Genomic DNA, 20,714 nt, shown 5'->3' on the forward strand with positions numbered 1-20,714 from the left:
AGAACTTTGTAGTAAGGAAATGTTTTTAGTCACATTTTCACACAAGTGAAAAGGCCTTGCAATACGCTACTGACCATCTCTAACAATCTGAAAATCTGTACATTTATCTCGGAGAACTACATTATCTACACTTGTGATGATGAATTAACAAAGTAGTTTTTATCTGAACCCCTAAATAACATGAAAAAAAAAAAAAAAAAAAAAAACAATCTTGGATCTGATGTGCACTGTTTAAGCTTGTTTTTATCTTATGCTAATTTCTAGAATGCTTCAGTTTGGCAACTTAAAAAACAAACGACAACAAAAAAATCTGTAATACTATTATTTTGGGACAAAGAAAAATACTGTTACAGTTTGTGAAAATACAAAGTAATTTGCAATAGCCATGTTAAAAAGGTGCTCAGTTAAACTAACTTCCAAGAAGCAGTTTGGTGTTGTTGGTGTCTGATGGGAAGAGGTCAGGCAGGGTGGTGGTGCACACAGGTCTCCCCAGGACCACCACTGGTCTGAGGTACTGAAGCTGCTTAATGGCCAGGTCCCCACACCCAGCCAGAGCTTTGTCCAGGATGGACTTCAAGTTTTGGACTGATGTGAAGTCCCCAGTCATAGTATGGGGCTTCAGCAGAGGGGAATGAGTACGTCTGCTGCGGGTGTGAGAGATCCCCAGCTGGTTGTTCTCCTTAACAGAACAACTGCGTCTGAAAGTGTCCCTCCGTTTCACTGCTGCTGCGTTTTTGTCTTTTGGGGCGGTATCCTGTATGAACTTGAGGAATGAGGACTCAAAGCCCATAGGTTTATAAGTTCCGATGTCAAAGGGGCGTGGAGAAGGGCTAGCCTGAGGGTCTTTCACATTTGACGGCTGCTCTGACAGTTCATTTTTCCGTTTTAGTGGCTGGCGAACAGGAGGAGCGGAAAAGGCTGCTGACCCATTAGACATTTTAGCACCATCCTTGTTGCCTGACACATCTTGGAAGCCCTCTTCAGTAGTAAAGCGCAGTGAGCATGGTGGCGAGAGGTCAACAGTGACGGGACGAAGCAGAGGTTTGATTTTATCCAAGCTTAATCTCTCCTCCTGTTTCTGACCGATCTGTGGTGCTGCAGCTGAGTCATCAGTGTGCCCACCGGTGCTCGGCTCACCATACAGCACCTCATCCGCACCAACAAGGACGCCATTTCTCTCAACTGGTGGTGGCGGCTCCTCCTCTTCCTCCTCTGGAAATCCCAGTGGATTATCCTCCTCCTGTGTGTCTGCCTTGATGGAGTGCAGGCTCATGGCTGCAGGCTGCCCCCCTGTGTTTTCTGGCTCTGCCTGATACTCCATTTTACGAACCCCATTAGGCACACATGCTCCCGCAACAGTCGGCCTGGCTGACTTCCTCTGAATCAGTTCCTCCAGTTGCTCAGCATTATAAACAAGCTTATCTTCATTCTTGAAAAGATCATCTCGACGCATGCGGTGAACCCTCAGGTAGTGGCGGTGCAAGCTCTGCATGTATGTGACAACAGAATCGCAGTCCTGGACCATGCAAGGATAGGCCACACGCAGACAGCGGTCTTGGCACATCTGTAGTGCTTCTTCATGAGATCTGAAGACAAAACGGTTGTAGGAATTTCTCCTCTCTTTCTTTTTTTCTCCTGACACTTTCTTCTCCTCAAGACTCTCCTCGCCCATTTCCTCTGACTGGTCGGCAGTCACTTCAGGCGTGGGGCTCGATCTCTCAGCCTGTGCGGTGGGTGAACCAGGTTCTTCTTTCTGAGGACTCTGTGGTGTGACGACAAGCTTCTTTTGGCATCCGGTAATTGACTTTTTGTGAGTGCTCTGTAGACGTACCACCAGTGAATCGTAGTACTCACAGTGACTGTAAAGTGTATGTTTTTTAAGTGCATCATCATGGCTGAACACTCGTGTGCAGCCTTCATACTTGCACCTTATTAACTCTGGTGGTTGAGAGTGGTAATCTCGAGTGTGACGCACTAGGCTGCTTTTAAGGTGGTAGGAGGCGTTACAATTGGCAAAGTGACATTTGTATTGGGGCTGAGGTTCATCCGAGTTTGAGAGAGGCCTTTTCTTGGCAGGCTCTTTTCTGACTTCTGGACTGTGATGCACATCAAAATCTTTTTCCAACAAGAGCTGAGAGCGATTGTAATGATGTACCAACTGCAGGTGGCGCACAAGGCCTCCCTGGGTGGAGAAAGCTGCATCACAGTTTTTTGCTACACAATGAAAGGGCTTACTGAATTTATCCAATATATAGCAGAGATTACTTTTGGCTACCAAACGTCTTGTAGTTCTGACCTGTTGTGTGGTCCTATCCTCACTTTCTTCCTTCTTCACACCGTCTTCCTCTCTACTCTCTGCTTCGTCCTCTCCTTCTTCTTCAGATGGACAATTATTGTCAAAGTTTTGTCCATTTTCGCTTTTCACGATTGGGTTCTTTTTCTCAGGTTGGCGTTGCAACTTAGGAATCTCTTTCTTCTTCACTTTTAGACCTTGACTCGACAAGTGCTGAGATGCATGCTTTGCAGCGTCTTTGTTTCCCTCATACCTTACAGATCCACAGCTTATTTTGTCCACGAAAGCCTCACTCAGGTTGTGTATCTGAACATAATGGGCCCTCAACACATGTTTTTGTCTGTGACTCTTGGAACAAAGCTGGCAAACGTAAGGCTTAAAAGATGTGGTTTTCAAAGAAGTCAACCTTTTAGCCTGTTCCACCGTACGGCCATGTTTGGTGTTGTAGTGTCGTAGTAAGCTGTAACTCTGAGCAGTTCTGAAGCCACAACCTTTTGTCTCACAGATATATGGCTTAGCAGTGGCTAATGATTCAAGACCGCCTTCTTCATCAGCTGTCGATGCTTGTTCGGTTTTGACTTTTACCTTTTCCTCAGGCAGAGGTGCAGGTCTCTTCTGAAGCACCACAACAGGAGGCTTTGCCATGATTGCCTGATGGAGAGATATGAGTGATGCATTAGACTCTGGGTTGGACTGAGGTGGCTCACTTGGCACACTGTGAGGGGATGAGGAATTCAGGTCCAGTTTACTGAGCCCAATAAGAATGTCTTTCAGAGCATCATTTTTTGTTTGAAGACTTAAAGAGTTAGTTTCATTGTTTTTGGGATGGGTGGGCGCTTTTTTCTCTTTGCCAGCATCCACAGGTTGAAATGGAGTTGAGAGCTCATTTGTCCCCTTTTCCTCACTGTTTGGCTCTTCTTCAGTCTTTATCCCTTTGGTCTTTGAGCCCCGCTCTTTGTCATGTTTGTGTTCTTTGTTCTCCAGTTTAAGATGTTCTGGGTGGGCACATTTCAGATGTCTCTGGACATCTCTGGCTCTGGAGAAAGTCATGCCACACTTCTCAAAACCGCAGGTGAACTTACTTCCATCAAAACACACAGCCACCAAGGTCATAGTTGCTTTGGGCTCTTTGCTGTCAGATTCTTGCAAAGAGGAGGCACAGCTCACTGAGGAAGAGTTTAGGACATCTCCGTTCGCAATCTCTTCTGACTCAACTGGCTTATTAAGGGGGGGCGTCGCTTCGCTAGAAGTCTTGAGAAGTTTCCGCTTTGCTTTCCTCTGAGCCTCAAAGTCCTCTTCAGAGAAGGTGATGCTGTGTGTGGATAAATGCTTTATAAATTCCTTTTTGGATAAATAGTATTTTCTACATTCAGCGCTAGAGCAGGTAAATGCTGCATCTCTGAAATGCTGTGCTTCATGGTGATAGATTTGTCCCAAGTCAGAGTAAGTGACATAACAGCCTTTGAGCTCACACTGGTAGTTGAGTTGATAGCCATGGGTCTGTTTGTGTGTGACAAGTTCATTGGAAGTCCTAAACTGAGCACCACAACCTATAACCACACACATGTAAGGCCGATCACCATAGTGAACCCTTCGATGTTTGCGGTGATGGTAAGCTGAGACAAAATGGCGTCTACAAAAAACACACTTCTCCCGCTTGTCTCTCATCTGGTGAAAATATTTCACATTGTCATCCCCTTTGTGCTCTGACTTTAAGTGAACATATAAGTACTTGGAATGTTTAAAAATCCGAGTACATCCAGTTCCTGGACACGGATACTCGTCCCGGTTCTGCAGTTTGAAGTGTTGGTTGATGTACTCGAAGGTTACATGCTCGTCATCGTCCAGACGTTTCTCTTTCACAGTTTTGGCTTGTTGCACAATGTGGTCCAGCACATCTGGATCACGTGTGGATTTGTAATACAGCATTAAAGAAGGGTCAATGGTAATCTCCCCTGGTTCAATGTCATCATCCTCATCCACCTGTTTCTGCACTTCGTCTTTCTTTACGTTGTTTTTAAGATGTGTTTCACTCTGAATGTGTAGTTTCATGTGAGGAACGAGATCCTTTCTGCTCTTGAACTTTTCCAAGCACATGGGGCATGGGTGGCTGTTGTCCTCTGCATGTCTTTTGGAGTGGTGAACAATTTGGGTGTCAGTAACTGACCTCTTGCAGATCTGACAGCAGAATTTCTGTTTCTTTGCCTCCGATTCCCCTTGGATTTCTGTTAAGTTAGAAGACTGCTTTTTATCCTGCTGCTCATGACCATCAAGACTTCCATTTATCCTCTTTTGATGCTCAGAGTCGACTTTCACTACGACTTCCTGTGGCTCATGTTGTTTAACCTTCTCCTCTTTGTCTACCACCTCGTCCTCTTCCCCTTCTGACTCTGGTACCAACCCAAGAAGGGAGATGCAGTGATACTTGAGAGTTTTCCAGTCCCAGAATTCGGGGTCAAAAGGCCAGTATGCTTTTAGTGCTAGTAGCAACTCGCAGCGTAGTGAGTTGGGAATAACCTCGCTTTCCTGGTCATACTTTTGGTCAGGGCGTAAATAGAGCTCCTCAAGACTGCCGAAGACATCCTGACTGGGGCCAAGCAGAAACTCTGTGAGTTGGCAGGCACGCAAAACTTCAAGGTCATCTGGAAGAAGACAGGACACTGTCTTACAGACAGATATCCTTGTTTCAGAGTCTTCCTGCTTTGGAAGTTGAAGAGCTTTGACACAAAGTTCTACGGAGGCAGGTACCCCCACATCCTCTGCCTGAAAAGAGAGTGATATATTATTAAGAGTGAGCACGACCCCCCCAAAAAAATCACTTTACATGTATGGGGTGGTAAGGCCCCATTTACACTCTTGATCTCAAATATCAGTGATCTGGATAAAACCCAGACAAGATCTAGAGCGCTTTCATTTACACTCGGCCACATGTATGTGTCTCTGTTGGCCAGGTAACAAATCTGATTTAATCCATTTTTGTTTTCCATATTCTAAAGCTTTACTCTATACAACAGTAACTCAACACTTATATATGGAGGGAGGAAAAACATAGCTTTACTGGGTTGAACGGTACAGTATAAGTCTCTTGAACCTCTGACCACATCCAACAGCCTGGTGTGGTCACTGTGGTAAGTGGTTGTAGGGCCCCTGCACTCTGAAGAGAACCAGGGCCTAATTTAGTTTACTTCCTCTTTCCTAATAGCTGCCCAAAAATAGTGTGTCATATAACTGAATATTTTTTTAATCTGCTATCACACTAATTTGCCTAATCAGATGCAATGGAAACAAGGAAACACAAGCTAAACTGATGTTTATTTCCTGAGTTTAGTTCCTGTGGCTCCTTAATATGTAGCACTACCAAACTATGAAAAGTTCCATTATATATGCAATACATCAACTCAAAGTATAGCTGTTCATGCTCACCTCTGCCTGAATCACACGGACCAGGTAAAGCAAATGGTGGACCGTTTTGGCAATGGCACCTAGCTGAAGGCATCGTTCCAGGAGAGACAGCAACGAGGGGTCAATCCTCCTCTGAAGTTTACTCCACAACAGAATCAACTCCCTTTGGGGAAAAAAAGACAAGAAAAGTCAGCAATGTGCTTTTTCTCTTTCTAAAAAACAACCACAGTTGACTCTGATGACCACCACAATAACAAAGAAATCAACCAAATCATTTAATCATAATTAGACAATTACTCTGATTGCTGATAGCAATTTCAAAACATCAATAATTTACATGTTACTGCAGCCCACCCAACCTCTTGGCCCTTAACAGGGACTACTCACCAGGAGCAGTAATGACTCTGCTGCTGAAGCTGCTGAGTCAGGAAAGTTGTGCACAAGATGAAGGCTGTATTCTCCTCACCCTCTGTCTCCAAATTACATGTGATCTCCAGGACATCCTTACAGTCAAGTCTGGATATCTGTTTGAAGAGTACATTTTATGTTAATACTTCAAATACAATGTAACAGACAACATATCTACAGCCATTTTTAAATTTAGATATGGGAAATCAAACTCATATTTCTCTCCTCTGGTGAAATATGAACCTGTCGGTCCTCTGTCACTTGAAACATGATGGACAATTTCTCCAAAAGAAAAGTCTGGATTTAAATTACGTCATCAACATAAAACGCACCACCCAGCATTTAAAACAAATACGGAACTATGATGTTCCTACTGTCCCTACTTTGACCACAGCGAAAGACCTTCATCTCATGTCACACACTAAGGTCAAGTCTCTCATGAAGGCAAAAATGGAAGAAAAAAAATCTTTAAAAACTTAATTAGGGATCTTTGATTTAATTCATGTAAATATATAAAACAAATATCAAAAAAGGCATGTTCAATCAATCACCACTGCCAAGATAGTTTGGTAAAAAGTGCAGATGATAGAATAATTTCCCAACATAATTGAAGATTATTCATAATGTTTACAAGAGAAGACGATATTCACACAGGAACCGAAAATTATTAAACTGCTATAAATGTTTTCCAGATGGGGATAAGTGAATGAGAAGACCATTTCAGATGTGCGTGTTATGCTAACGGAGCTCAGCTACATCAACACAAAAAAAACAACAAAAAAACAATGAGGTGAACAACTATTGGAATCAATACGGATCTGTAACAAATTAAAGGTTTAAGATACAATATCTAAGTCTTTAATAAGTAACTCAGTACAAATGTACTCCAGGACCCTGTGACATCACTGTTGGGTGTGGTTAGGTGCAGCAGAGGACAGCAATCCTGCGCTTTTCAGCCCTCTGTGAATTTACTCTTAAAAATCAAATACATTAGCCCACTGTATGCAGCACATTAAGTATTTATGCACAGTAACTAGTTGGACATAAAGGCAAAGGGCTTTACATGTTCAATTTGAAGCTGCAGCATGCATGAGACCTCGCCCTTGCTCATCCTGCATTCCTCACTTTGATTCCTTTGTTTCTCCCTCCTCCAGCCCCAGGAGTAAACAAAAAAAATATATACATGATGTGTGAGCGAGGCAGAGGAGAGCGTGCAAGGCAATAAAACAGAAGGATCCTAGGGGGTTCTTTTAAGGGTGGGCTGCACAATCAGCACACACAATGATATTGATTTGGCTGCATATTTGTACCAGTATAGAATGGAAGTCCATTACAAATGTCAGCACAATAACTGCATGTAAAATATAATGTGAATTAGCTCCCCTTTTATGCTAAATTCACATTTTACTGTTATTTTAAATCTTATGAGAATGTAAACCTCTGAGGAAGTAAGAAACAAGCCTTATTTTAGCTAGATGATAATCTATTTTAGATACGTCCAGGTTTCTTTGGAAAAGTTTTATGACCCATCGTAGTTAGAAAATTGTAGAAATCTACAATAGGGTGAGTGTTTCAACAGCTCTATAAACATGACCATTCAAGACTTGACACAGAAAATTTTCAACTGACAGCATACCATGAAAAGGTGGGTGAATGGAGACAGATGGCATTACAAAAACAGGACCGAACAATAAGGACACCTGTCAGTGAGTATACAGAGTACTTGAGAATGCATGTAGCTCTAGTATAAGAGGAGAGAAAAAGAAAGAAGAAAACATCCACGTTTGCCCAAGTCACTGACATGTCACGACCAGAAAAGACATTACAGATATCTTATCGACTCTGGTGAAAACTCTGGCTTCACAGTTTCTTCAACTAAACTGCACCTAAAAGGACGTCTGACTCCCTGTCTTGCATTAAAATCACATTGTATTGAAAGTGGGAGCCAATAACGAAAATTAGGCCAAAAACTACACAAATTATCTATCTTGTATAAGTTGAAGGATTTCTGCGTCTTCAAACTGAGTGCCAGCAAGCCGAAACCTCACATTTGCATGTGAATTTGGGGCTCTATTTTTGGCGATGCTGCAGATAAACTTTATAAATAGGAACCTTTTTTTATATTTCCATTTACTGTTTTATAAGGAAGGTTTCACTTGCAAATATGTCCCCATTTTTATTCATCAACTAATATCAATTATATATTGCCTGAACAGAGAGAAATGCTCTCTCCGTGTTGCTAAGAGCAGAGGCAGTTTTTTCTGGACTCTGCATCTTGTCAGTACCACCTGTGTCCAACCATAGAAACCGGGTTTTGTTAAGTGTAGTCATTTTTTTAATAGAATCCCTGACGATAGTATCTAGTGGTATCTCATGATAGTCTCTGTATCAGTCACAAATAATTTAACATATTGTATTTTACTTCAGGTTGGTTTGTCACATGTATACTTTGCCACAGTGTTGTAAGTGAATGTGGAGTCTGACTCACCGGATGTAGGCTGCAGGTATAAACCTGCCATTGGGAACCTAGTTCAGCCAGCATTCTCCCCCCTTTTTAGCTGCCCCTGCCTGCTACTGTTTTCAAAATCCCCTTCACTAGGGCGAAACAACAAACCTGGGACATAGCAACCTACTTTTCTGGGTTTTTTTGTGGTGTTTTCTTTGCAGGAAATTAGCCATTTTTTTGGGCTTTTTGTGCCTTTATTGACAGTGCGGTAGAGAGACAGGATGGGTAGGCAGAGAGAGGGGGAATGACATGCAGCAAAGGGCTGTCGGATGCGGGACTCTAACTGGGGCCAACTGCAGTGAGGACCTTAGCCTCTGCACATGGGGCGGATGCTCAACCAACTGAGCTATTCGACACACACCCACACACACACACACACACACACACACACACACAATTTTGCAGGGGCACTGTTGCTGGTCTCAGCACCGCCCAAGACTATTGTGATTAGTTTAAAGAATTTCAAACAAGCCAGACCTATCTCCAGCACTGTGGAGATAGGTCTGGCTATGCAAGAATAGTAAGTGTGAGACCCACCACAGTTATGTAATATTTCACATGTAACAGTCATGAGAAAAAAAAGTTGCACAATAGTATCACAGTGTCAAAACAGCATCACGCCCACAACTGAACATCTAGTGAACATGTTGTAATACCTCCATGATGGCTTCCTCATTGGGCAGCAGGTGACAAAGCAGGGAGACACAGGTTTGGCGAAAAGTAGCTTGGTTGGAGATGGAGCTGCATTCAGTGCAAGCTTTAGCCAGCACCACAGCCTTTGCAATTTCGCCCACCTTCTCCAGATGTTTCACCCGCATCTCCATGAAGCCCTCCCCCTCCAAGCTGATGTATGCATCAACTAGTGACAGAATTAAAACAAAGTCTGATTAGCAAACTACCACAACAAGGCAAATGTGACAATAAGCACTTAAATTAAGGTGTAGTGCTGCCGTAATTCATAAGTTCACAGGACTCCCAACCTTCTTCTGGGTTGGTGACCTGGCCAGTGAGGAGGGAGTTAAGGACTGAGTTGCTCCATGCTCCTCCCTCTCCTGTGATCTGGAGTAAAGCTTGGAGGTCTGTGCTTCCATACTGTAACAAGGTATCATGGGCAATCTGCAATAAAGACACAAACAATGTCATATTTAAGTACAATAAAAACAACTATTTGTTGAGCACTATGTTGAAAATTAGATCACAAACAAGTAAAACACTAATAAACTGTGCCATGTTTGTCCCTGCACAGAGGCAGTGGTGCTCTTAGTTTACATTATTACACTGCTGGCTTTAATTTGTTGGTGCAATTTAACATTTTATATAACCTACATAAAAAGGAAAACATTAGTCTTTTGAACACCACTGTTCATGTCTGGAAATGAAACAGCTGCTCAGCTGCTGTCAACTCCCTCTGACAAGAATTTAATATTTTCTTATTTGAAAAGAACTCAAACAAAGTAATTATTCAATAAAACCCTGGAAAATACAACACACGGTGCTACATGTTAGATTGTCACAACCTGACAGCGAAGAAATTACAATACTTTTTTCCTTTTAAATCTATATTAGACCGTATGTCTAACTGCAGCTGCAGTTTGGTAATGAGTTCCCATGACGCTTCTTACTATATCACAGTTCTGTTCAGTCATAGAGGTTATAAACACTGGTGGTTTAGACTCAACAAGAGGCAAACAGGAACAAAACACTGCCATCTACACCAACTTGGGGCGTTTTTTCTCAAGTCTCACCAACCACCTATCAGAAGGTCTTTCATAACACCAGCGCTTCCCATAAACAGGTTCTACTTGGGCGGCCCACCCAAGTAGATAAACCCACATGGTTTCAACTTAGGTAAATTTCACATTAGAACACTTTGTGTCTCACACACCTGTCTGAGTATGTGCAGCAGCGACTGAGTGGGGACTAGAGGCTTCTCTGTGAACAGCCACCTAGCTAGTCTCTACCAACAGCCTGCATCTGTAAATTGTAGCACCTACCAATAGTCTGCTTGTGAGGCGAAACAGAGAACATCTGTAAAATGTATTGAGTGTAAACTGCATGAGTCTGCATGCACACCAGTCACACCAGCCACCACCACAAGTTAAATCTCAACCTGGAGTAAGTAATTCTTGAATTAAGTCATGACCACTTTATTTTCTTCTCCGATTTAAATCTTTAACCCATCAGAAAACAATGTTTTGAAACAAGGACCTCTTACCTGCACCGAGTGGTGGAACTGAACCCAGGCTTCATACGGTATTTCATTCTCAGGCACTGACAGCAACAGTTCAAAACAGCTCCTGCAAGAAAAAAAACAGATAACACTGGGGGTTCAGTAAATAATGATAATTCTAGATTGCTCTAGTTTTTGACAAAAAACAGAACAAAACAATAAAGTATAAGTATAAACTGTGAATCATTTAATCTAAACGACACATACACATATTGAACAGACTGTGATATTACCCTAAACTTCAATACATGTTGTCAGTTTGTTTGATGGTACAAGAAAAAGAGTCAGCTTGACATCTTCATACATTAAACATGACAAAAATTGCTTGATTGAAAATAGAATGAAGTGGTGAAATGTTTTTTAGATGGACTCTACCACATCTGTCAGTAGTTAAATTTAACTATTACAATCTATCTATTAATAGATCCTTCATGCAAGACTCTATTAAGCTGAAAACAGTGAGACAACCCCCATCCCTCATGAACATTTCCTGATGGAAGGTGTGTGTGTGTGTGTGTGTGTGTGTGTGTGTGTGTGTGTGTGTGCATGCGTGTGTGTGGAGCAATAGTGCGTGAGCTCTGCAATTAACTGAAAGAGACATTATAAGTCGCTAACTGACCTAATTTAAGTCATGTCAGTATGTTCAGTAAATGTATTCAGACAGGCTGTCATTTGCAGTGTGAACCCTTTAATGCACCTAAAAGTACAACAAGAATCACGTCTAATCCAAAGCAACAGCCAATCACTGGTAGTCAGTGCTTGTGTCCTTTACATCCATACCAGAGTTCCTTGAGTTGGAATTGTTACTGTTGATTAAAATGTAAACATTGAGGAAACAGAAATTTGTTCTATAACCTGTAACACACCCATGTCATATGTGACAAGTGCATGGACAGAAAATCGCACACTTGACTGAGTTATATCCACACACTCACAGCTGTCTCATTTACACCTATTTATAATATTACTTACTTGCCTATGTGAAACCAGACACTATTTTTACTTAAGATTTTCTATTTTAGCAAGCAAAAGCATTCTTGATTGTTAAATTTATTAAATAAACATCACTCTAAAAGTTAGAATCTAGGATTTTCTGTTTATATTTAAGTATAACAAATTAATATGTGGTTCATTTGGAAAATAGAGAATTTTGTGCATAAGCGATTTTAAAAATATGTGGGCATCTCTTGTTACAGAGCTAAAGGTGACAGTTAAGCATGATATTGATTTCAAGTGATATCATCCAGCCCTACTTAAGACTTGACTGTACTTTTAACCAAAACAGAATTAAAATTCAACAAATGCAAAATGACTACCACACAGTATCTTTTACCATGAAATGCAATGTGACACCTTCATGGAGATATCCATGTCACATATCACAAGACTACACTTTGTAATTTACATTTTTGATATCAAGCCTGGAAAACTTCAGCTGAAGATATTTAGTGAGCTCAGATACTCAAACAAATCATCAAACTACAGGAAGGCATTTAGAGGACAATGTCACTTGCTGTCTGTTGACAACCTTATATTTCCAGAACATTTGGACATTTAGAAATTTCTGATTTATCTGATGTAAGTGAAGCATCAATTGAATTGACTCTGGACTTAGTGAATTGAAATCTAATTGAATAAGGAGTTTAGCGCCGATATCCAGCCCTATTTGGAAATGTGAAAACCGGGAGAAAAGACAAATGACAAGCTTGTTGTGGCTTTACCCGGTCAGGTATCAGGTCAAGTAAAGTCCAAAGGAAATGCCTGAATTACAACTAGTCGGTTTGTATTACCAGGCTGTTAAGGACTTAACTGAATGAGCTGACCATTTCACCTCAATACATTTACAGTGACCACAAAAAGTCCAACACAACACAAGCTGCTAAATATGCTGGCAAGATATACTTACTTAATTTCAAACTCAAACAAGTGCAAAGAAAAACTCTAATTTATTCTTTTACAGACATGCGTGCTTGTGGTTATGGGTGGTGAGAATTCATTGTATCTATATCTCTAATTATTTTTATTTTCAGTGGAAACTGTTCAATACTCACAAAGCTAGTCTCTTCAAAACAAGGGCCACTTTGTCAGACTCTGCAGTGAGGTGGGATCGGGCTGCAGCAAAGCAGTTTATGGACAGACAGTAGACCTCCAGAAGAGGCAGACCATGCTCCATAGAGTTCCTGCTGCCAGCATAGTGAATCAGTGCCTAAAAAGATACATACAAATCTCAAAATGTAAAGGGTGAAGAAAAAACAGTATGAAAAGAGGCTGTAAATACTTTCAAAAAGGGACCAGGGGAGATCAGATGGGAGACACATTTGTGTGGAAGAACAGGGGTTTTCCACCTGGGGAAGATAACGGTCTATACCTGATTGATCCCAGCTGACACCGTCTGGTGTGAGGTACTCCTGATTGGGCCTGAAGGGACTTGACTCTACAGCATATGACAACCCTGAACCTTCAATCGTGAGCCATCATGAACTACAAAATCCTACTCAAGTAGGGACACAAAGTATACCGTGGCATCTTTTGACTTGTAATATTTTAGAGGGTGCGTTCACTCAAATATGTTTTTGTGATGAAATGCAAGCTTAAGTCCTGTCCTTTATTCAACAAATTTGAGAACATTAAAAAGTATTTTTCTGAATTACACTATCATGAAAGAAAAAAAAATTCTAATACAAGAAATAATAGAGAACAGAAAATGTTGGTTCTCACAGTGTTGTTTGTATGAAATATTGTCTTCACTGTCACTGTCCCCAGGCATGGAGGAGTCAACATCACTGTGTCTAAACCAGTGTGTCACCTGTATGGAGCTGGCAGGCACACGCATTAAATCATCGTACTATCAGCATCCCAGGGGTCCCATTTGTCAGACAGAAGGAACCTTGCCAGTTTTTGCTTGTGTCTACAGAGGCACTAAATTAATTCCCCTCAGTCCAAAAATAAAGTACACTCTCTGAGGAAGTCAAGAAGGAATTCTTAACCCTGGAGACTCCTATCAGTGTACTAATTACACCTGGACTACTTCCGATTGGAACAGAAAGTCAACACCACTACAAAATTGTCAGTTTTTGTTTAATATCAACATCATTTATCATTCAATCATTTAATTTGCCCAGAGTGGAAATTAAAGGGTAGGTTCAAATTTTTCAGCAATAGGAGTTACATGCTCATATGTACATCGAAGGAGTTACTGGTTGCTGTAATCATTCATCTTCTCCAAACGAGCTATAGAAATGATGGGAGTCAAAAGCCACAGTTTTGTTTTTGTTTGTAAAATATGCCTTTTAAAAAGGTCAAATCAGTCGGGTACCTTAGTTATTAAAGTTACAGACTTTTTGATCCAAAATTCTCTCACTCAGGTTGCTATCCCTTTACTACAGTTCAGCAGGAAAACACTGTCCACAAAGTAGGACTAAAAATGAAAGGAAGAATGGTCACAGAAATCAGTGCACATGGGGGCATGTAAGTATTGCTTGAAAACTAACTTATAAAAGAGTGAATGCATGCTTTCACAGCAGCCACAGAACAATCATAGAAGAGTTGGCTAATGAATTACTCTCCTCCACAATCTACTTTGGCTGGTAACCAAGTCTCACTGGAAGCTCCTCTGTGAGTGAAAAGCGTACATTGGCTTAAGTGGTAAAAAACGAAAGTATGAGCTGCTTTGGAGTTTTGTAATCAGGGACTCTTGAAAGTGGGAACCAACGTAGTTTCTGTTTCCCTAACTCAAACACTATATTTGGCTTAATATTGTACTAATATCAATAATATTCAGAATTCAAAAAATATAGTTACAATATGGCAGATCCACCATACTACCAGTCAATTTGAACATGAATACAACGTCAGTACTAGACTGCCCAACGTTTGACACTGTGATAAAGGCTAAACAATACAAAATTTGATGGGCACAAGATATTTGCAACTCATCTAAATGTCCAAAATGCCATTTTGAGGTCGCCCCAGCTGGCTAGAAAATTTGGATAAACACACCGCGATGCCGCCCCGCCCCACACGCATGCAATTATGCACAATGTGCAAACTGTGGCAATGTCATGTGCATGCAAACATCTGTAATAGATTTCCTGTATTGCATAGTTTTAGATAAGATTGAGCTGAACGAGTTATATCAATGAACGCAAAGGGATCATACTGTACAACTTAAAGCAGTAAACGGGGAATCCATCACTAACCCTATGTAATTAGTCCAGTGATGGTAAATTAAACTGCTTTGACGAAGGATCATATGTATTCATGGAAATTAATTTAAAAAATACACATTGTGCAGTTGCTCCCTGGTTATACAGCCAGCCTGAACTTGGTGAGGTAGGTTGAGGGCCAGCAGCCGTCGTAGATTAGCTCGCAGGCTGCGAGAAAAACAATCCTGGGTGAGCTAACGCTGTGCTAACGTTAGCTTCGATGTTGCATGTACACATTACCTGACAGAAGTTGTCGCAGTACTCCGTGGAGGATGCTATGGATATATCTTGTTGCCTGAGGACGTCCTCGAAGGCTCTCAGTGTGGCTAGCAGGGTTTCCATTGCAACCAGAGTGTCCTCGGCCGTGTCCAGGGCCCGGTCGCTCCATTCGTGCTCTGGTTCAACATTATTCTCCGCCATCTTCGCTCTCCGCCACGGCGCGTATGCAGTGCAGTCTGACGCCGCCTTCAAGTGCCGTCGGAATATTTAAACATATCAGCTGAACTCATAGGGCTGAACTTCACCCGAATGACCCGACCACAGAGTGGGAAAGTGGGTGACTTGTGCTAATGTGACGTTACGTTTTAATGGTATTATTTATTGGGACTGTCGTTACGTTTTGTTTAATTAATTAACCTTATTTTATATTTAATACAGCCCTTGGTCCGTAAACTTTTTTTTTTTTTTTACGTGTTTTTTTTCACTTACTACTTTGTACATATGTCTACAAAATATTATGTGTAAGTCATAGTGTATATAAAAAGATGTAACCCAGCAAAATGAAACTGCTGGCACAACATATGCCTGGCTCCTCGGCACAACTCTGGTCCATATACTTCCACATCTGGGCAGAGTCTTGCTGTTATCCTCCGATATTGACTGACGGCTGGAAGATTTTCTGTGTGTGCACCAGAATTGGCCCTGATGTTGAAGTAGCATCTTACAGTCAGTGGGCCAGATTCGGGCTATGGAACGTATATTGCCGTAGACGGGGCCAGAAGAAAACAAGCACGAGGCACAAATATGGGCCAGATTTATTTTGCTATCAGGGAAGTACATTAAGAGCCACTAGAAATTAGAGTCAATTTCTAGTAAGCACAAACATACTTGGCCAATAAAGCTGATTCTGATTGTTTTCTTGTTGAGTTTTATGTTTTGTATTGTTTCATAGCCTATGTTTTTATTGTTAAGTTTTATGTATGTGAAAGGGCTATCTTGGTACAACAAGAGATATTAAGTTTACTTTAATGTATGACAAAGAAAGTTGCCGAACTATTTTCTGTCAATGAATAATTGATTAACTGATTAATCATCTATCATCTATTATTATTTATGGCCACAAACACCTAGATGGAGGTGAAAATTAAATTTGGGAAGATTGAAGGAAGAATAACATAACTACCTAATTGCTTCAATTACCACAGAGCATAAAATATCATTACACAGAGAAAACTGGTGCAATTCAGTCAGAGCAAACACTTGCTCAGGAAATCATGCGGGGCATTTAATGTTTTTTTCACTTGATATTAGCGATGGAATGTAAATAAGTAGGCCTATATTTACTCAAGTAATGCACAGACTCGAGTATTTTCCTTTCATGCCACTTTTACATTTCACTACAATTCTGAGAGAAATATTGTACTTTTCACTGCACTACAAGTATTTGACAGATCTACATTATATATTAAGATTGTACATGCAAAACATAAGAAGAGTTAATAAAATATGTTTTTATTTATCCATTTTTAGATCAAACAACTCTACTCTACAATACATAGCCGAAACTATTAGTCGATTAATTGATTGACAGAAAATTAGTTGGCAGCTATTTTCATAATTGTTTAAATGGGTTCTCACGGCAAAAATGCGAAACATTTCATCCTTCCAATTAATTTTTTTTAGTTCGATAATAAATCAGCTCCACTTCAGTCAACTACAACACTAAAATGCTGTTTACACATTAATGCATGAGAAATAATAATCTAATCATTTAACAGTCACAGGGGCCATTGTAGTACATTACAGTACATTTTACTGATTATACTTACATGCTTTTACCTAAGTAACATTTTTAATGCAGTGGCTACTTTTACTTGTATTTTACAGTGTGGTTTTTGTTCTTCTATTTAAGCTAAGAGCCTGAATACTTTTACCACCACGGTTTATGTGCTTAAATATAGGCTATCAGAGTGAGAGGTTGGTTCACTTTTTGTATGTTACTATTTAATTTTATTATTGCTTATAGAATGCCAGTTATCGTTTTTCCTCTGGTCGTTTCCCCAAATACTGGTATTTGGCGCTCTCTATAGGTGAACAGGTGTATGTAAGTCTTATTTTGACCCGGAAGTACATTTATCTCTCTCGGCAACACGCGTGGAAGGTAAGCAAAGTCTTAAAATGGAACTGTGAAGGGTTTTTAGAAGTAAATCTACTAAATAATTGTTTTTTCTTCAGCCGAAGAAGTCAGCTGAACACCAGTTTGTTTATCCCATAGAATTTGAGCCGGTGGCAGTGGCACAAAATGGCCACTTTTAACAGTTTAACCTAACATCTGGACTCTCTGTTTTACACTGTTAATAAGATGGTAACTGCAATTTCCAACCGTAGTTCATGGACAGATTTTGGTAATCATAAACCCTGGTGGAGAAAATTAGTGAAGCGTAATTATTTTTTCCCGTGATATTCGCCTACAAATAACTCTAACTGTGTCGATCCCTGCAGCCTGACAGGTCGTGTTTCATCCTGCCCTGTAGGATCTAAGATGGGGAAGTCCAAACAAAAAGGAAACCACAAGAGTGACAAGAAGAAGAACATCGCCAAGACATGGAAGACAAAGCGCAGGACCAAAGACCTGGACCAGATCCACACAGACATGAAGCCTGAGACAGCAGCCAAACTTCTGCACCAGGACGTGGACTACGACGTGACAGGATGCGCACAACACTACTGTTTACACTGCGCGTAAGTTTCTCCCTGTTTGTCTTTACATTAACACACATGAAGTATAACTGAAATTAGGCTTTTTAACGGGGAATTCATAAACATTTTTATTATTTCCTAATTATTTTCTTTATTATTTTTTTTATCTGTTTCGTCTAAATTTCCAAAATATTACGTTTACAATACTTTTATAGACTGGTTGACTTGGTTTGATACTATCGAGGATTCCTTACCAAATTCCGATTTATAAGGAGTAAATGAGTAAATCTCATCAGCATCAGTGAGCCAATAAGCATGCAGCATGCTTGGACAAAGATCTAATAATGATGGGTGATTGGCTGTTTATTTTCAGGAACGAGCTTGAGTGTAGAAAGAAACCCAGTTTAAAAATAAAGCCAAAGTAAAACTAGAATTTGTACCGCAAGGTGTATTGTAATTTTCTGTTTGTTCAAATGGATTTGATAAAATTGGTATTGATAAAAGTATCTTTTAAGAGTTGGAATCGAAGTCAAAGTATCGGTATCAGTACTGAATGATACCCAGCTATACTACTGTCACATAAGACAAAGAAAAGACCCACATCCTGACAATTGAGAAGCTGGAACTTGGGGAACTTTTGGCATTCTTGGTTGAAAAAAAATGGTGATGAACATCTATTATCAAAATAGTTGCTGATTAATTTTTCTGTCATTTGACTAATTCGGTGGTTCCCGACCAGTGTTTATGACACAAGAGTTGTAAGCAGTTAAAAGAAATTTTTAGATTCAGTCCTGAAGATGTGAAGTGTGCAGGGTTTCACAAGAAAAAAATCAACAAAATTTCGAGAAAAGTCAGAAAAAAGAAGCCCATTTTTTGTGTAACATAAATACATTCATCTTATGTCATCCCTTTAATCACCTTCAAATTTTTGAGGGACCCTTTGGGGGTTTCAAGTTGGGAACCACTGGACTCATTGATTCATTGTTTCAGCTCTTCTGTCAACAGAGTCGCTTTTTAACACAGTGGTACTTTATGTCTTGCAGGAGATATTTTGTGGATATGAGATCCTTGAAAGAGCACTTCAAAAGTAAAGTGCACAAAAGACGGTAAGGCACCAGTATCTCTTATATCTGTCATTCTGTCTGTGCTCACATATTGTGATGTAAAATTCATTCAACAAATTACTTCTTGCTCACATGGGATTCCATGCCATAGCATACAGTACAATACTATGGATAGATAACAATCTGACTTTCTGAGCTTATCTCTTTTTTTCTCCATCCAGGTTGAAACAGCTCAGAGAGGAGCCCTACACCCAAGCAGAGGCAGAGAGAGCGGCAGGTATGGGCTCCTACATCCCCCCAAAAACTGTTGAAGTGAAGACACAGACTGTGGAAGAGGACATGGACTGAGAGCCGCCCACGTTAACTCATGGACTGATAACTCAATAAGAGAAGCATTGACAAAATGGATAATGCCCACGTGATTTTCTGCTGTCACAAATGCCAGGTGCATTGTTAAATGCCTTTTTGTGACAAATAATGTTTGTTTTTTCAGCCAGCTGTTATGTAACTGGTTGTTTAACTTCTGGGTATCACCATTATCTGGAAAGCCTTACCTTACACTGGGTAGTGTCATGCAACATGTACCTATGTAAATACTGAGTATGTGTAGAAATGTGTTGAATGATAATAAACTATAAAATGGAGTGGATTCAGTCAGATTACATTTATACAGCACAACATGGTGTAGTTAGAGCAATGTTTCTCAACCAGAGGTCATTTTTTCCTTGTGACATACTTCATATTTTCACCTAACTTGACAATCAAACTGAATTGTCATTTGTTTTCCCTTCATAATTCATTTGAATGGAGGAAACTGGAGCTGTGGATGATGAGTCACATGTCTGTAAGCAGGATAAGTTTTAACTGTTCAGCCCTGTAAAAATAATCGAATTAAACAATCTGAGAAGAACAAACTGATTTTTTTGGAACTGCATGCAACTCATGTCCAGGCTTTCATTGTAACCTAAAACTAAGGTCACACATAAACTGTTTCATTTTAAGTGTTGAAGGCACAGGGTCTTTGTCTCACTGTTGGCAAAATCAAATTTACAGAGATACAAATTTCATTGTGAACATGTTAAAAAAAAAGGCAGTTAAGGGCAGTCCAGCAGAAACAAAGCCTTCACTTCCACTGGTACACATGAAGTTACAACGGATTTAATGACAAAGCCCTTTGGCAGGCAAACATAATTGAAGCTTGTTAACAGACATTCCTGGGATGAACAACACAGCCCTGCTCCTTTAAATGTGACTGCTGTGCCAGCTCCTAACTCCTGCCAAGCTGGAAAGAATGTACATTAGAACATCCGGTTATCACCTTCAAAATAAGGTCCTCGACGGTGAAATGACAAGATAAGTTTAGGTTTAAACTAGCGTGCCCTCAGCTCTCCGTACGTCACTCGGGTCACAATCATCCCCCGAGAAGGGAAAGATAACGCACATGGCCGAAAGAAAACAACATTTCCACACAACAGACTTAACATACCCTCCAGTGAGGAGGAATAAGAGCCGAGCGGAGAGTCGTTAGGAAATTTTTAACTTAACTACTGGGTTTCGTTTCAGAAAAGCGTTTTTTATCATTCTGGACAGGAAGCACACATGTGAGAATCACGAAAATACATTTCAAGATACAAACTGAGACTAGCTTTTAAAAATCCTTTACTTTTACACTTCCCTAAGGTTTCCG

The 20,714-nt window shown here is 40.4% G+C and overlaps 2 protein-coding genes across 3 annotated transcripts; one reads left to right on the plus strand and one right to left on the minus strand.

Annotated features, from left to right (window-relative positions):
- Nucleotides 1-189: 189 nt before the first annotated feature.
- rlf (rearranged L-myc fusion) lies at nucleotides 190-15,530 on the minus strand (the record flags this gene model as incomplete). Its single annotated transcript, XM_022750914.1, has 8 exons — nucleotides 190-5,056; nucleotides 5,717-5,858; nucleotides 6,083-6,219; nucleotides 9,266-9,468; nucleotides 9,590-9,725; nucleotides 10,825-10,906; nucleotides 12,891-13,045; nucleotides 15,285-15,530. Coding segments are annotated over 8 exons (5,748 nt in total), but the record flags the coding sequence as incomplete, so codon positions are not given.
- Nucleotides 15,531-17,374: 1,844 nt separating this feature from the next.
- Nucleotides 17,375-19,671, plus strand: znf593 (zinc finger protein 593). 2 transcript variants are annotated; one of them, XM_022750881.1, is made up of 4 exons: nucleotides 17,375-17,424; nucleotides 17,766-18,005; nucleotides 19,007-19,069; nucleotides 19,249-19,671. In XM_022750881.1, exons 2-4 carry the CDS (start codon nucleotides 17,806-17,808, stop codon nucleotides 19,373-19,375), a joined length of 390 nt encoding a protein of 129 aa, XP_022606602.1. In that variant the 5' UTR covers nucleotides 17,375-17,424; nucleotides 17,766-17,805; the 3' UTR covers nucleotides 19,376-19,671. The 2 variants fall into 2 exon arrangements, with proteins under 2 accessions (XP_022606602.1, XP_022606604.1); XM_022750883.1 differs by having other exon boundaries at nucleotides 17,391-17,424; nucleotides 17,798-18,005.
- The last annotated feature ends 1,043 nt before the right edge of the window (nucleotides 19,672-20,714 follow it).

This window comes from Seriola dumerili, unplaced genomic scaffold (genome assembly GCF_002260705.1).
Source record: "Seriola dumerili isolate Sdu_G_001 unplaced genomic scaffold, Sdu_1.0 BDQW01000149.1, whole genome shotgun sequence".
In the NCBI taxonomy this organism is placed as follows: Eukaryota; Metazoa; Chordata; class Actinopteri; order Carangiformes; family Carangidae; genus Seriola; species Seriola dumerili.